This window comes from Coregonus lavaretus (assembly GCF_964263955.1).
Source record: "Coregonus lavaretus genome assembly, chromosome: 33".
NCBI lineage: Eukaryota > Metazoa > Chordata > Actinopteri > Salmoniformes > Salmonidae > Coregonus > Coregonus lavaretus.
In genome coordinates, this window is record NC_140020.1 from 30,314,160 (window position 1) to 30,332,139 (window position 17,980).

General features: G+C 42.1%; 1 protein-coding gene across 1 annotated transcript in view; it reads left to right on the plus strand.

The window, feature by feature from the left end:
• Window positions 1–17,980, plus strand: part of LOC311108674 (MAM domain-containing glycosylphosphatidylinositol anchor protein 2) — a gene marked incomplete at both ends in the record, with an annotated part of 397,367 nt that overhangs the window by 269,049 nt on the left and 110,338 nt on the right. The window contains one exon of the mRNA XM_084151384.1: window positions 7,771–8,064. Within this exon, the coding sequence (XP_084007510.1) occupies window positions 7,771–8,064 (294 nt within the window). The remainder of the gene's footprint in view (window positions 1–7,770; window positions 8,065–17,980) is intronic.

Genomic DNA, 17,980 nt, shown 5'->3' on the forward strand with positions numbered 1-17,980 from the left:
TGTGGTTGCCGTGGGTCAGTTGGTAGTTGTGAGTTTGGTTTTCCACATTGACTCACTGAAGGCTGAGTTGAGTCACTGTATTTCGTTTGTATTTTTTCTGTCGATTCAACCAACTGTACACACTCTATTGCGGTTGCTTCAGCTTCCTTGACTTGTACTTAATGAACTGTATATTGTACGTCAGCTTAATGAAATCCTCTTCTAAAAGATCATATTTTATTGTTGTAAAATAGTCTCTAAGTGTAACCATAAAAATAAAGCCTCTTTCAATGATGGAGGAGGCTGTCATGAGCCCCTGTCTGTGAAATGCCAATCATCATGGCTGTGGAGAATATAATTTGCAATGGTGACAATCATATGGCCAGACCACAAACCTTTCAGTGATGTTCACTGTGAGGTTTGTTGGGAGAAGAAAGCACTGCTATAGGCATCAGGGCTCACACACATGCACGCGGGTGCGTGAGCACACACACATACAAACATGAACGCACCCTCGCACTTACTCACCCAAGCACACACACACACACACACATACAATCTAGGCCTGGAGGAATGCCCCTGTGTGTGGCGCGTCAGTGCCTATGAGTGGTGTTACTTTCCCCCCTGTGCCCTCGCAGTCTGTCAGCCTGCTAAGCCCTTTTGAGCCCCCGCAGGACAGACACAGTATATTCCTGAAGGCCAACACACACAAACAAAAACACACACACTGTCCCTACAGGGGTGAAGATCAGAGGAGTGGCTCCACAGAGAGCACTGTCACAGAGCAGTCAACTCACTGGCTTAGAGCCAACACTCACACACTCTCTCTCTCTCTCTCTCTCTCTCTCTCTCTCTCTCTCTCTCTCTCTCTCTCTCTCTCTCTCTCTCTCTCTCTCTCTCTCTCTCTCTCTCTCTCTCTCTCTCTCTCTCTCTCTCTCTCTCTCTCTCTCTCTCTCTCTCTCTCTCTCTCTCTCTCTCTCTCTCTCTCTCTCTCTCTCTCTCTCTCTCTCTCTCTCTCTCTCTCTCTCTCTCTCTCTCTCTCTCTCTCTCTCTCTCTCTCTCTCTCTCTCTCTCTCTCTCTCTCTCTCTCTCTCTCTCTCTCTCTCTCTCTCTCTCTCTCTCTCTCTCTCTCTCTCTCTCTCTCTCTCTCTCACACATATATGCCTGAGCTGTATAAAAATAACAAGCACCGAACATTCCATATTGGCAGTCAGCTCACATGGTCAGGTGTCTGTTGTGGTGGTAGTGGCGGATCCCTGGAAGGCACAGCCTGCCTGGGGTACAAACAGAGGGTCCGGCACTGCCTGGCACTGAGGGTCTGTGGGGAAATTAACCCTTACACACAAACACACCTTGCACATGCACGCAAGCACACACACCTCAGCAGGCACACACGGTTCAAGATGTTTGTGTGTGCACATGTGTGCGTGCGTGTGCTTCTTAACTGTCACACACACACTAACCAGCGACAGAGAGATTGTGTGTGTTGCCACACAAGGACAATGGCAGCAGCAGCTACACATGGTTTCATCACGATGGCATTCTCCAGCCAAGAGCACAATCCAGCAGTTGTAACTGCCCACTGGGCTAGAGAGACATGGAAAGACTGCCTTTATGTTAGGATGGAAACTCAGAGAATATGCATCATGTTGAAACTCGAATGGCCTGTTGGCCAAATATGTGGCTGAATTACCACACTGGATATTCAGGACTGTTGTTTAGACCTAGGTAACATTAGCAAAAGGGGACAATATGCTATGAAAGTGTTTCATGGATTGGTGTTATGTGATCACTAGAGATAGTGAGAAAATGGCTCTGGTCCATCTTGTCCCATTCATGGCGGTTACTCATTTTTTACTTCCCATTGTTGCAGTAATCTCCCTAGTGACCATACAAATGCCTGAAAAACAAGTAATGGATGTAGTTAAATGTTGGTTAAATTGTTCATTAGCGACTGATATATGTGTTGTGTCTATAGTGGTTTTATAGACATTTACTAGTTAAGTACCATATTCATTGTACCCATCTGTCTTGTCATTTAAGAAGACATGGTGAAACAGGTGTTTTATTTGCTCGTCTTTAGGTTAAGACCGAACATCACGTAGAGAAAATGGGGTCCGAAAAAAAGTGATTTCATTCTTTCTGGGTCAGATTGCCTGTTATTTCATCACTATCATCATCATACATATTTATTGGATGTGGCATTTCAAGATTGCTTCAATTGTTTGGGTGGATTTTCAACATCATTTGAGTCCATTGAGGGTTGTGTTGAAGTCAGGAGCTGGAGCTTTGGTGTGATGTCTGTTTTTTTGGGGGGTATGATTTCATGACTGGTTGGTGTTGATTGCATTGTTTATTTGGAACAGAGCTGCAAATCTGTCTCTGAGTTTAGACGCACGCACACACACAGGTTTTTTAATTAAACAAGTTTACTGTGTCCAGCCCACTAGATTACCCCATGAATCCAACCTGCCAGTGCCAATGTATTTTATCCTCAGCCCCAGGACACAAACGCACGTGCGCATGTACAGTACGTACACACAACGCACGCACGCACGCGCACACACACACACACACACACACACACACACACACACACACACCATTAAAATTATAGACTGATCATTTCTTTGTCAGTGGGCAAACGTACAAAATCAGCAGGGGATCAAATACTTTTATCCCTCACTGTATTTAAAGGGACAAACTTTGTTGTGTGACCCTGCTAATGGTTCTGCATCCATCACCGGATATAGAGAGTTCAGGAATAACATTTTGTTGAATGGTTTGTATCCACAGAGTTTAGGAGAAGCCTTAACTGTGTGTGGGATCAGATTTTCTGGGTCTTGTTTGACCTAGATTTGTTGTTGTTGTGCTTAAAGGTAGACTCAACGATATGATGTAGATGCAGAAAGCAAACAGCATAATGGGTCAATTTCCGGGCCAACTAAGTGTGTTGAAGTGTGAGGCTCAACTTCTCTGCTGTTTTGGTCAAGGGATGGAACTGGTTCAGGGAAAATAACTGAAAATAAATAACGAAATTATTTGAGGAACAGAACCCGAGCCGAAAACAAAAGTGATCTATACTGTTCCGGAACAGAACCGTTATTTTACATTCTGGGATTATTTTTCCAGTCACACAAAAATCGCAACAAAGCGCCTATGCAAAGCCCTCACTCTGTCACTCAGAAACGTATTCCAGCATCTGCCTGCTAGCTGGAAATCTTTGCCAGTGGGTGTGCGTGTGTGTAGGCTACATGCCCCTTCCATCTGAAGCATAGGTTATGGTAGCCTACTGACGACATTACAAGTGTAATTCAGAAATTAGGGAGAGATGTTTAATTAGAGAAGAATGTATTTACTTTTTCAGTCCTAGTTAAGGATGCTATAGCTATCACGTTTCACATTGGATTTAATAACTACAAAAAGACATTCAAAGTTCTTCCATATAAGCTACTTCTCCGTAGGTATAATTCCGTGGGCCTAATTCAGAAAATGCATGTTATAACAAGATGCCCAGCGCTTCAAGGCAAGCATCCTGCATCCTCTCGCTCTCTCCTCACACTCAAAATTTCAGTTACATCTCGCGCCCTACACTTTGACTGGCAGCACAGTGTGTGTGTTTGTCTTTCATTACGATTAAACCATGCTGTTACTGCAAAATAAAACATGCTCTTAACAACGTTCCAATACACTCCGCAGCAAGCTGCTCTATCCACATTGATTGGTTAAGTAATTTAATGTTGAGCTACAGTGAGGGAAAAACGTATTTGATCCCCTGCTGATTTTGTACATTGACAAAGAAATTATCAGTCTATAATTTTAATGGTAGGTTTATTTGAACAGTGAGAGACAGAATAACAACAAACAAATCCAGAAAAATGCATGTCAAAAATGTTATAAATTGATTTGCATTTTAATGAGGGAAATAAGTATTTGACCCCTCTCAATCAGAAAGATTTCTGGCTCCCAGGTGTCTTTTATACAGGTAACGAGCTGAGATTAGGAGCACACTCTTAAAGGGAGTGCTCCTAATCTCAGTTTGTTACCTGTATAAAAGACACCTGTTCACAGAAGCAATCAATCAATCAGATTCCAAACTCTCCACCATGGCCAAGACCAAAGAGCTCTCCAAGGATGTCAGGGACAAGATTGTAGACCTACACAAGGCTGGAATGGGCTACAAGACCATCGCCAAGCAGCTTGGTGAGAAGGTGATTATTCGCAAATGGAAGAAACACAAAAGAACTGTCAATCTCCCTTGGCCTGGGGCTCCATGCAAGATCTCACCTCGTGGAGTTGCAATGATCATGAGAACAGTGAGGAATCAGCCCAGAACTACACGGGAGGATCTTGTCAATGATCTCAAGGCAGCTGGGACCATAGTCACCACTACGCCGTGAAGGACTAAAATCCTGCAGCGCCCGCAAGGTCCCCCTGCTCAAGAAAATACATATACAGGGCCGTCTGAGGTTTGCCAATGAACATCTGAATGATTCAGAGGAGAACTGGGTGAAAGTGTTGTGGTCAGATGAGACCAAAATGGAGCTCTTTGGCATCAACTCGCCGTGTTTGGAGGAAGAGGAATGCTGCCTATGACCCCAAGAACACCATCCCCACCGTCAAACATGGAGGTGGAAACATTATGCTTTGGGGGTGTTTTTCTGCTAAGGGGACAGGACAACTTCACCGCATCAAAGGGACGATGGACGGGGCCATGTACCGTCAAGTCTTGGGTGAGAACCTCCTTCCCTCAGCCAGGGCATTGAAAATGGGTCGTGGATGGGTATTCCAGCAGGACAATGACCCAAAACACACGGCCATGGCAACAAAAGAGTGGCTCAAGAAGAAGCACATTAAGGTCCTGGAGTGGCCTAGCCAGTCTCCAGACCTTAATCCCATAGAAAATCTGTGGAGGGAGCTGAAGGTTCGAGTTGCCAAACGTTAGGGTTGAAACGTTAATGACTTGGAGAAGATCTGCAAAGAGGAGTGAGACGAAATCCCTCCTGAGATGTGTGCAAACCTGCTGACCAACTACAAGAAACATCTGACCTCTGTGATTGCCAACAAGGGTTTTGCCACCAAGTACTAAGTCATTAAAATGCAAATCAATTTATAACATTTTTGACATGTGTTTTTCTGGATTTTTCTGTTGTTATTCTGTCTCTCACTGTCAAATAAACCTACCATTAAAATTATAGACTGATCATGTCTTTGTCAGTGGGCAAACTTACAAAATCAGCAGGGGATCATACTTTTTTCCCTCACTGTAAATGTACAAAAATATACAGTACCTGTCAAAAGTATGGACACACCTACTCATTCAAGGGTTTTTCTTTATTTTTACTATTTTCTACATTGTAGAATAATAGTGAAGACATCAAAACTATGAAATAACACATATGGAATCATGTAGTAACCAAAAAATTGTTAAACAAATCAAAATATATTTTATATTTGAGATTCTTCAAAGTAGCCACCCTTTGCCTTGATGACAGCTTTGCACAGTCTTGGCATTCTCTCAACCATCTTCATGAGGAATGCATTTCCAACAGTCTTGAAGGAGTTCCCACATATGCTGAGCACTTGTTGGCTGCTTTTCCTTCACTTTGCGGTACAACTCATCCCAAACCATCTCAATTCGAGTGATTGTGGAGGCCAGGTCATTTGATGCAGCACTCCATCACTCTCCTTCTTGGTCAAATAGCCCTTACACAGCCTGGAGGTGAGTTTGGGGTCATTGTCCTGTTGAAAAACAAATGATAGTCCCACTAAGCACAAACCAGATGAAATGGCGTATAGCTGCAGAATGCTGTGGTACCCATACTGGCTAAGTGTGCCTTGAAATAAATCACTGACAGTGTCACCAGCAAAGCATCCCCACACCATCACACCTCCTCCTCCATGCTTCATGGTGGAAACCACACATGCAGAGATCCGTTCACCTACTCTGCGTCTCACAAAGACACAGCGGTTGGAACCAAAAATCTCACATTTGGACTCATCAGACCAAAGGACAGATTTCCACCAGTCTAATGTCCATTGCTCATGTTGCTTGGCCCAAGCAAGTCTCTTCCTATTATTGGTGTTCTTTAGTAGTGCTTTCTTTGCAGCAATTCGACTATAAAGGCCTGATTCACGCAGTCTCCTCTGAGAAGTTGATGTTGAGATGTGTCTGTTACTTGAACTCTGTGAATCATTTATTTGGGCTGCAATCTGAGGTGCAGTTAACTGTAATGAACGTATCCTCTGCAGCAGAGGTAACTCTGGGTCTTCCTTTCCTTTGGCGGTCCTCATGAGAGCCAGTTTCATCATAGCGCTTGATGGTTTTTGAGACGGCACTTGAGACTTTCAAAGTTCTTGAAATGTTCCGTATTGACTGACCTTCATGTCTTAAAGTAATGATGGACTGTCGTTTTTCTTTGCTTATTTGAGCAGTTCTTGCCATAATATGGACTTTTACCAAATAGGGCTATCTTCTGTATACCACCCCTACTTTGTCGTAACACAACTGATTGGCTCAAACGCATTAAGAAGAAAATAAATTCCACAAATTAACTTTTAACAAGGCACACCTGTTAATTTAAATGCATTCCAGATGACTACCTCATGAAGCTGGTTGAGAGAATGCCAAGAGTGTGCAAAGCTGTCATCGAGGCAAAGGATGGCTACTTTGAAGAATCTCAAATATAAAATATATTTTGATTTTTGGTTAATACATGATTCCATATGTGTTATTTCATAGTTTTGATGTCTTCACTATTATTCTACAATGTAGAAAATAGTAAAAATAATGAATGAGTAGGTGTGTCCAAACTTTTGACTGGTACTGTATATTTCAGAGGTTTAAAAAGGAACAGAAAGGAATGATATAAACCAGTACTTTTTGGGGGCTCGAACCGGTTCAGAACTTTATTTTGCTGGTCGGAACAGTGGACAGGAACAAAAAAAAGAATGGTTCTGTTCAGAACGAAATTATTGGAAAATAATTTTGGTTACAACCCCTTGTTTTGGTGCCCTGAAGCGAACCCGTGCACATGCACAGATATTGTGTGTGACTGTGTGAGAGTGAAGTCTTGCATATATCTGCAGTGTTGCTCATGGCAACGTCATTTTACTGAGTCTACCTTTAAAGTCAGGTTGGGACTTTTCATGAGAAGTTGTGCTCACCTGGCTTACCTGGAAAACTAAACTTAATTATTTATGATGATGATGATAGTCATGGTGATGGTGGGGATGATGATGATCATGGTTATGGTCATGGTGGTGATAATAACTGAGATTTGTGGTTGAAGTTCCCCTATTTTGCCTTATGTCTTCAGAGTCTCTTGTTCTAGCAGTAGTAGAGAACAAGACCTGACTTCTTAAGTCTGATTTTATTGGAAGCAAAACTATCAGATTTCTGATGCATTTTAGTTATTGATTCCTCTCTTTGACCTTCATGACGTCTGTTTGTGCGTCAGCTCTTCATTGCATTGTCCATTGTTTTAACATTGCTTACTTACATTTTACCCTTTCTCTGCTGATCACCATGCTTGGTGAATTTTCATACTATTCCCTACCTACTTTGATCCAAGCTAACGGCCATCGCTCCAACTCTCTCCGTGGCATGTTTCGCCATACTAGCAGTGTGTGTGGCCGAGACGCAACTCAACTCATACTAGCAATGTGTGTATGGATGCTCATTCGCATTCCCATCCCTCCCTCTCTACCCCGTCGACCATTCCCCATTACCCCGCCAACCGACTTTCTAGAGCCCCATATCAGTTCCTCCTCTGTTTTTCTCTTTCTTAGTTCCCCCCAACCTGACAGTGCCACGGGGTAAGAGCCCCCTGGTGGTTCGGGAGGGCGACACGGTGGAGCTCGAGTGTCTGGTTTCAGGGAAGCCCAAGCCCATTATCCTGTGGTCTCGGGCCGATAAAGAGGTGCCCATGCCGGATGGGAGCCTGCAGGCTGAGAGCTACGATGGGGTGCTGCGAATCGTCAATGTGTCCAGAGAGATGACCGGCTCTTACCGCTGCCAGACCAGCCAGTTCAACGGGTTTAATGTGAAGCCCAGGGAAGCTGTGGTGGAGCTCATCGTACAATGTGAGTAGTGGGTAATGGTTTGAGTCTGGGGGTTTGTGTGGAGTAGGGTCGTGTTGGTGGGGTTGTGTGGAGGATGTCTGTTTATGTTTGTTTGGGGGTCTTTGGGTGGTTGTTTCTTTTGTGTATGTTTTGTGTTTGGGTGTTTGAATATTGTGTCTGGAGTATGTGTGATCAGTTTTGTGGTAGGTCTATCTATTTGTCTTGTCTCAATAGCCTCCTTCAGACCAGACCACACTCAATGTGTAATTGTGTATGTGCTTATGTGCACCTACATTGTGTGTAACAGAGCATTACAGCAGCCTCAATGGATCTCATCCCGCTTTCTTTCTTTCTCTCTCTCTCCACTCCCCTCATCCTCTCCACAGCCATCCAATGTTCCTTTGAAGGAAAGGGTTTAAAATTAGTCCCATCCTCTATAGCTGCACTGTCAAGACACAGATATATGCACACACACATATGCGCCTGAGCAATGGGGAAAATGGAGCAGATGCATCCCCACTTTCAAAATATTGAGGCAAATGTATGTTTTTGCACCCCCACTTTTTACCAAAAAAGGATCATGATCCATTGGGCAATTTGTCATTTTCAGTGATTAGTAATGTTTTGAGCTAGTCTGTATTAAAATAGATAGGTCCATATTATATATTACAGTGGCTTGCGAAAGTATTCACCCCCCTTGGCATTTTTCCTATTTTGTTGCCTTACAACCTGGAATTAAAATTGATTTTTGGGGGGTTTGTATCATTTGATTTACACAACATGCCTACCACTTTGAAGATGCAAAATCTTTTTCCATTTTGCACCCCCTCCCCCTGTCTCCTCAAAATGAATGGTTTTGCGGACTGGAAAGTTTTGCTTCCCTCCCGCACACCACTGTTTTGGTTCAGTGCAGCTAGAAAGCTCTCGTTGCACCCAGTGGTGGAAAAAGTACCCAATTGTCATACTTGAGTAAAAGTAAAGATACCTTAATAGAAAGTTACTCAAGTAAAAGTGAAAGTCACCCAGTAAAATACTACTTGAGTAAAAGTCTAAAAGTATTTGGTTTTAAATATACTTAAGTATCAAAAGTAAATGTAATTGCTAAAATATACTTAAGTATCAAAAGGAAAAGGAAAAGTATAAATCATTTAAAATTCCTTATATTAAGAAAAGCAGACGGCACCAGTTTCTTGTTCTTAAAATGTATGGATAGCCAGGGGCACAATCCAACACTCAGACATTATTTACAAAAGATGCATGTGTGTTTAGTGATTCCACCAGGCCAGAGGCAGTAGGGATGACCACATGTTCTCTTGATAAGTGTGTTAATTTGACAATTTTCCTGTCCTGCTAAGAATTCAAAATGTAACGAGTACTTTTGGTTGTCAGGGAAAATGTATGGAGTAAAAATAACAATATTTTCTTTAGGAATGTAGTGAAGTAAATGTAAAAGTAGTCAAAAATATGAATAGTAAAGTAAAGTACAGTACAGATACCCAAAAAAACTACTTAAGTAGGGTTGCACCACTGGTGTTTAAAATTAGTAGGCACCTGCACAATAACATTTGGTTGTGCTGTTGTATCGTTGTTTCATGACCGATGCACACAGGGTAGTGTCCGATGCACTCTCATTTGAGAGGCGTGCACCACAAGCTAATTTTGTCATTTCACTTTGCCTGTGAGAAGTATGATAAGCACGGGCATGTCTGATTAGGCTTCGCTGTATCACAGCCTCTGGTAGAATCTCATTTGCTCATGTCCTCTCTCCTCGCCTCCTTCTCAAAACCCATTGGAGGAGAAGGTCAGTAGGGAGGGACCTCTGGCTTTCTCATCCAATGGAGTTTTAGAAGGAGAGAGGGCACGAGGAGTATGCAATTGAGATTCTCCCACTGACATACAGTAACCTTCCATCAGCCTACCAAAGTTTGCAACTTTGCAGAAAACTGCATGTCCGGTAGCTTGCGGGCTGTCAATGAGTAGCTCACAAGTATACTAAACAAAAATATAAAAGCAACATGTAAAGTGTTGGTCTCATGTTTCATGTGCTAAAATAAAATGCACAAAAAGCTTCTTTCTCTCAAATTTTGTGCACAAATTTGTTTTCATCCCTGTTAGTGAGCATTTCTCCATCCACCTGACAAGTGTGGCATATCAAGAAGCTGGTTAAACAGAATGGTCATTACACAGGTGCAACTTGTGCTGTGGACAATAAAAGGCCACTCTTAAATGTGCAGTTTTGTCACACAACACAATGCCACAGATGTCTCCATTTTTGAAGGAGCGTGCCATTGGCATGCTGACTGCAGGAATGTCCACCAGAGCTGTTGCCAGAGAATTGAATGTTCATTTCTCTACCATAATCCACCTCCAACGTCGTTTTAGAGAATTTGTCAGTACGTCCAACCGCAGGCCATGTGTATGGTGTTGTGTGGGTGAGTGGTTTGCTGATGTCAACGTTGTGAACAGAGTGCCCCATGGTGGTGGTGTGGTTATGGTATGGGCCGGCAAAAGCTACGGACATTTTATCAATGATAAATTGCATTTTATCAATAAAAATTTGAATGCACAGAGATACTGTGACGAGATCCTGAGGCCCATTGTTATGCCATTCATCCGCAGCCATTACCTCATCAAAGTATGTCTGGAGCGTGGAGCGAGATTCCCAAAGGCTGGAGTGTCGGCCTTCTCGCCCGCTCTAATTTCACTAGTAGCGCTCCAGTAGCACTCACTTCACGAGCTCAGGCCAGTAGCACTCACTTCACGAGCTCAGGGCATGCCCGGCCCAGCATGCATTTGTAGTCTACTTGTGTGCTGTTATAGCCCCTTGCTTTAGCTACTGTCATGGGGTTCGCTAAATATTTTCATAAAGAAACTGATAAAACACACAGGTGCTAAATCAAGGTGACTTACGAAGATGAGGACCAAGAGCAAGAGAGGGAGTGGGGTGATGTAGTGTCCACAACTAAATAATTATTGTGGAATCTGAAAAGACACGTATCCCAAAAGCATGATGGTGTACTTACTGCGTGCACATGCTAAAAGAAGGAACGAGGTGGGAAAATAACTAAGTGTTTCATTGTAGCAAAGTAATTATAAACTAAAAATCAGATCTATTTTCATTCATTTTTCTTCTATTATCTATACATTAGGCCATAATTGATTTTGGCCCAATAGGCCTGGCATATGTAGCCTAAAATCCTTTAGGCCTACCTATAGAAAAATTTATAAAACAACTCTGCATCTCTGCCCAGCCTGGCAAGAGTGGCTCTGCAAGTGTGGAGAGGGTATTCTTCGATGCTGGCCGGCTCTCCAGGCACCATCGGTTGAGCCTGAAGCCACAGACTGGCCAAACTCGTGTTTCTAAAAATGATTTCTACAAATAAATTCAAAGGCACGAATAAGTCATCTTTTGTTTAATTTGTATTTCATTCTAAGTAAGTCACACCTATATGCACAATTTATGGACTATAATGATTTAATACAACAAAATGTTGTTTAAATGCTGAGCTCTTTATGTTTTTGTAGCCTATTGCCTCGCACTCGCAAATGCTTCACAATGTATTTCTTTGTAGGCTTGAAATAATTGAAATAATATAGCCTAAATAATTAATTTATATTCCTTCTTAGGCTCCCTGTCTGGCTCCTAACCAATTTAGAGTGTTTATATGCTGTTTAATATGACATGTAGCCTATATGAAATGATGTGCGCTTCTTACATTCACCTTTTTATGTTTATTCAAATACTTTTAATTCAAATCCATATGGTTTGGTTTCAATACTTAAAAACCAAATGGTAGGTCCAGGTCGTCACAAAAATAGATGGGTGTTGGTTAAATTGTGATTTTAATGAATGGAGTGAATTTGGAGAGGCAGTTTTATTTCCTGTGAGCGCAGAGCGGTTTTTAGCGGAGCGTTGGAAAAGAAAATGCAGCGCCAGAGCGGAGCGCAGGCACCGCTCCATGAGGAATGAGCGGGATTTCCAACCGCTCAACTCCGCTCATATGCTCTGCTAGACATGTCACCCATCGAGCATGTTTGGATGCTCTGGATCGACTTGTACGACAGCGTGTTCCAGTTTCCACCAATATCCAGCAACTTCGCACAGCCATTAAGGAGGAGTGGGACAACATTCCACAGGCCACAATCAACAGCCTGATCAACTCTATGCAAAGGAGATGTGTCGCGCTGCATGAGGCAAATGGTGGTCACACCAGATACTGATTGGTTTTCTGATCCACGCCCCTAATTTTCTTTTTTAAGGTTGTGACCAACAGATGCATATCTGTATTCCCAGTCATGTGAAATCCATAGATTAGGGCCTAATACATGTATTTAAATTGAACTGTAACTGAAATTGTTGCATGTTGTGTTTATATTTTTGTTCAGTATAGATACTGAGAAATAATCAGTAGGGGAGAACCAGGACGGAGGGTAACATCTTTTGTTTTTTTCCTAATTACTCAGGAATTGGTAGTGCTAGAGAGACCATATTTTATTACAAACAACTTATATATACAGTGGGGAGAACAAGTATTTGATACACTGCCGATTTTTCAGGTTTTCCTACTTACAAAGCATGTAGAGGTCTGTAATTTTTATCATAGGTACACTTCAACTGTGAGAGACGGAATCTAAAACAAAAATCCAGAAAATCACATTGTATGATTTTAAAGTAATTAAATTGCATTTTATTGCATGACATAAGTATTTGATACATCAGAAAAGCAGAACTTAATATTTGGTACAGAAACCTTTGTTTGCAATTACAGAGATCATACGTTTCCTCTAGGTCTTGACCAGGTTTGCACACACTGCAGCAGGGATTTTGGCCCACTGCTCCATACAGACCTTCTCCAGATCCTTCAGGTTTCGGGGCTGTCGCTGGGCAATACGGACTTTCAGCTCCCTCCAAAGATGTTCTATTGGGTTCAGGTCTGGAGACTGGCTAGGCCACTCCAGGACCTTGAGATGCTTATTACGGAGCCACTGCTTAGGTGCCCTGGCGGTGTGTTTCGGGTCGTTGTCATGCAGGAAGACCCAGCTACGACCCATCTTCAATGCTCTTACTGAGGGAAGGAGATTGTTGGCCAAGATCTCGCGATACATGGCCCCATCCATCCTCCCCTCAATATGGTGCAGTCGTCCTGTCCCCTTTGCAGAAAAGCAACCCCAAAGAATGATGTTTCCACCTCCATGCTTCACGGTTGGGATGGTGTTCTTGGGGTTGTACTCATCCTTCTTCTTCCTCCAAACATGGCGAGTGGAGTTTAGACCAAAAAGCTCTATTTTTGTCTCATCAGACCACATGACCTTCTCCCATTCCTCCTCTGGATCATCCAGATGGTCATTGGCAAACTTCAGACGGGCCTGGACATGTGCTGGCTTGAGCAGGGGGACCTTGCGTGCGCTGCAGGATTTTAATCCATGACGGCGTAGTGTGTTACTAATGGTTTTCTTTGAGACTGTGGTCCCAGCTCTCTTCAGGTCATTGACCAGGTCCTGCCGTGTAGTTCTGGGCTGATCCCTCACCTTCCTCATGATCATTGATGCCCCACGAGGTGAGATCTTGCATGGAGCCCCAGACCGAGGGTGATTGACCGTCATCTTGAACTTCTTCCATTTTCTAATAATTGCGCCAACAGTTGTTGCCTTCTCACCAAGCTGCTTGCCTATTGTCCTGCAGCCCATCCAAGCCTTGTGCAGGTCTACAATTTTATCCCTAATGTCCTTACACAGCTCTCTCGTCTTGGCCATTGTGGAGAGGTTGGAGTCTGTTTGATTGAGTGTGTGGACAGGTGTCTTTTATACAGGTAACGAGTTCAAACAGGTGCAGTTAATACAGGTAATGAGTGGAGAACAGGAGGGCTTCTTAAAGAAAAACTAACAGGTCTGTGAGAGACGGAATTCTTACTGGTTGGTAGGTGATCAAATACTTATGTCATGCAATAAAATGCAAATTAATTACTTAAAAATCATACAATGTGATTTTCTGGATTTTTGTTTTAGATTCCGTCTCTCACAGTTGAAGTGTACCTATGATAAAAATTACAGACCTCTACATGCTTTGTAAGTAGGAAAACCTGCAAAATCGGCAGTGTATCAAATACTTGTTCTCCCCACTGTATGTCCTCTACCATTAGCAACTGTAATTTAATTTCTATGGTAAATGAGTTTACATTAATAGACGGAGAACAGAACTGCCGCAACATTACTTTTGTACCTGCCGGCGGGGCAGAAGTAACAAAGCCTTGAGATGGAAGTAACAGCTGAGGCCCAATATCTATCTTATCCCCATGTTTCTGGTTTTTAATGCTCGTTACTTTCAACAAATGTGACCGACCGGCTCGATTAGGTCTTATGTAGCAACATTTTAAATTGTGTTTTTTACATTGAATAAACAGTGAGTTTATCCAAAGATTTCAAGACTAAAGGCTGGTTTATACTACATCTATCGATGTCTGTATACAGTTGTCGCAGTGACATCATGAACATTCTATTGTCGTCCGACATCAAACTTGTCATTGTCATTATGAAAAAGTATAGACACTAAAACGACAGGCTGCATGACATCAGCAGTATGGTGGTCCAAAATAGCCTAACTGGTGTATTGTAAACCAATAAATAAATCGTTTAAAAATGTTTTTTATTTTGTATTGTTTTATTATTAATATATATAAATATATATATATATATATATATTTTTTAGGGGGTAGATCAGCTTTAATATTGCAGATAGATTGTAACTTCCATCAATGTAATTGTCTGCATCACTTCCAATCTCTATATATACAGTGGGGGAAAAAAGTATTTAGTCAGCCACCAATTGTGCAAGTTCTCCCACTTAAAAAGATGAGAGAGGCCTGTCATTTCCATCATAGGTACACGTCAACTATGACAGACAAATTGAGAGAAAAAAATCCAGAAAATCACATTGTAGGATTTTTAATGAATTTATTTGCAAATTATGGTGGGAAATAAGTATTTGGTCACCTACAAACAAGCAAGATTTCTGGCTCTCATAGACCTGTAACTTCTTCTATAAGAGGCTCCTCTGTCTTCCACTCATTGCCTGTATTAATGGCACCTGTTTGAACTTGTTATCAGTATAAAAGACACCTGTCCACAACCTCAAACAGTCACACTCCAAACTCCACTATGGTCAAGACCAAAGAGCTGTCAAAGGACACCAGAAACAAAATTGTAGACCTGCACCAGGCTGGGAAGACTGAATCTGCAATAGGTAAGCAGCTTGGTTTGAAGAAATCAACTGTGGGAGCAATTATTAGGAAATGGAAGACATACAAGACCACTGATAATCTCCCTCGATCTGGGGCTCCACGCAAGATCTCACCCCGTGGGGTCAAAATGATCACAAGAACGGTGAGCAAAAATCCCAGAACCACACGGGGGGACCTAGTGAATGACCTGCAGAGAGCTGGGACCAAAGTAACAAAGCCTACCATCAGTAACACACTACTCCGCCAGGGACTCAAATCCTGCATTGCCAGACGTGTCCCCCTGCTTAAGCCAGTACATGTCCAGGCCCGTCTGAAGTTTGCTAGAGTGCATTTGGATGATCCAGAAGAGGATTGGGAGAATGTCATATGGTCAGATGAAACCAAAATATAACTTTTTGGTAAAAACTCAACTCATCGTGTTTGGAGGACAAAGAATGCTGAGTTGCATCCAAAGAACACCATACCTACTGTGAAGCATGGGGGTGGAAACTTCATGCTTTGGGGCTGTTTTTCTGCAAAGGGACCAGGACGACTGATCCGTGTAAAGGAAAGAATGAATGGGGCCATGTATCGTGAGATTTTGAGTGAAAACCTCCTTCCATCAGCAAGGGCATTGAAGATGAAACGTGGCTGGGTCTTTTAGCATGACAATGATCCCAAACACACCTCCCGGGCAACGAAGGAGTGGCTTCGTAAGAAGCATTTCAAGGTCCTGGAGTGGCCTAGCCAGTCCCCAGATCTCAACCCCATAGAAAATCTTTGGAGGGAGTTGAAAGTCCGTGTTGCCCAGCGACAGCCCCAAAACATCACTGCTCTAGAGGAGATCTGCATGGAGGAATGGGCCAAAATACCAGCAACAGTGTGTGAAAACCTTGTGAAGACTTACAGAAAACGTTTGACCTGTGTCATTGCCAACAAGGGGTATATAACAAAGTATTGAGAAACTTTTGTTATTGACCAAATACTTATTTTCCACCATAATTTGCAAATAAATTCATAAAAAATCCTACAATGTGATTTTCTGGAGAAACAAAATCTCATTTTGTCTGTCATAGTTGACATGTACCTATGATGAAAATTACAGGCCTCTCTCATCTTTTTAAGTGGGAGAACTTGCACAATTGGTGGCTGACTAAATACTTTTTTTCCCCACTGTATATATACTTTTTTTTTGTTTTTTTTTTCTTTATTTAACTAGGCAAGTCAATTAAGAACAAATTCTTATATACAACGACGGCCTACACCGGCCAAACCCGGACGATGCTGGGCCAATTGTGCGACGTTGCTTCCTTCTTCAAAACATAATTTGGTGAATCATGGGTGACTCCGTCATTTGTAACCAGTTTCAGTAAATTCTTTTTGGTAGCATTTCTATGTTGAAGATTACAAAATAATTTTGTGCATTTTTCCCCATATTCCATCCAGTTTGCTTTATTTTTATAAAATATTACACTTGATCTTTCTTGAAGAAGTTTCTAAATTTATTTTTGTTTTTCCTCTAATTTATTCTGAGGCTCTATGTTACAGTTTTTATTGCTATCTATCTGTTCCATTAAACTTTCTATTTCCTTTGTTAGTATGGACTCTTTTGACCTAAAGTGCTTTTGTTTTCGAGATGAGTACTGAATTGCATGGCCTCTAAAAGCACATTTAAAAGTGTCCCATACAATAAGTGTATGTTTGCTGTTCCTACAGTTGAAGTCGGACGTTTACATACACTTAGGTTGGAGTCATTAAAACTTGTTTTTCAACAACTCCATAAAATTATTCTTAACAAACTATAGTTTTGGCAAGTCGGTTAGGACATATACTTTGTGCATGACACAAGTAATTTTTCCAACAATTGTTTACAGACAGATTATTTCACTTATAATTCACTGTATCACAATTCCAGTGGGTCAGAAGTTTACATACACTAAGTTGACAGAGCCTTTAAACAGCTTGGAAAATTCCAGAAAATGATGTCATGGCTATAGAAGCTTCTGATAGGCTAATTGACATCATTTGAGTCAATTGGAGGTGTACCTGTGGATGTATTTCAAGGCCTACCTTCAAACTGAGTGCCTCTTTGCTTGACATCATGGGAAAATCAAAAGAAATCAGCCAAGACCTCAGAAAAAGAATTGTAGACCTCCACAAGTCTGGTTCAACCTTTCCAAACGCCTGAAGGTACCACATCCATCTGTACATCTGTACCAACAATAGTACGCAAATATAAACACCATGGGACCACGCAGCCGTCATACGGCTCAGAAAGGAGACACAATCTGTCTCCTAGAGATGAAAGTACTTTGGACCTTGTGAAGATGCTTGAGGAAACAGGTACAAAAGTATCTAGATCCACAGTAAAACGAGTACTATATCGACTAAAAAGGTAGTAGCTTGCAAGCCGAAGAACACCATCCCAACCGTGAAGCACGGGGGTGGCAGCATCATGTTGTGGGGGTGCTTTGCTGCAGGAGGGACTGGTGCACTTCACAAAATAGATGGCATCATGAGGAAGGAAAATTATGTGGATATATTGAAGCAACATCTCAAGACATCAGTCAGGAAGTTAAAGCTTCGTCGCAAATGGGTCTTCCAAATGGACAATGACCCCAAGCATACATCCAAAGTTGTGGCAAAATGGCTTAAGGAAAACAAAGTCAAGGTATTGGAGTGGCCATCACAAAGCCCTGACCTCAATCCTATAGAAAATG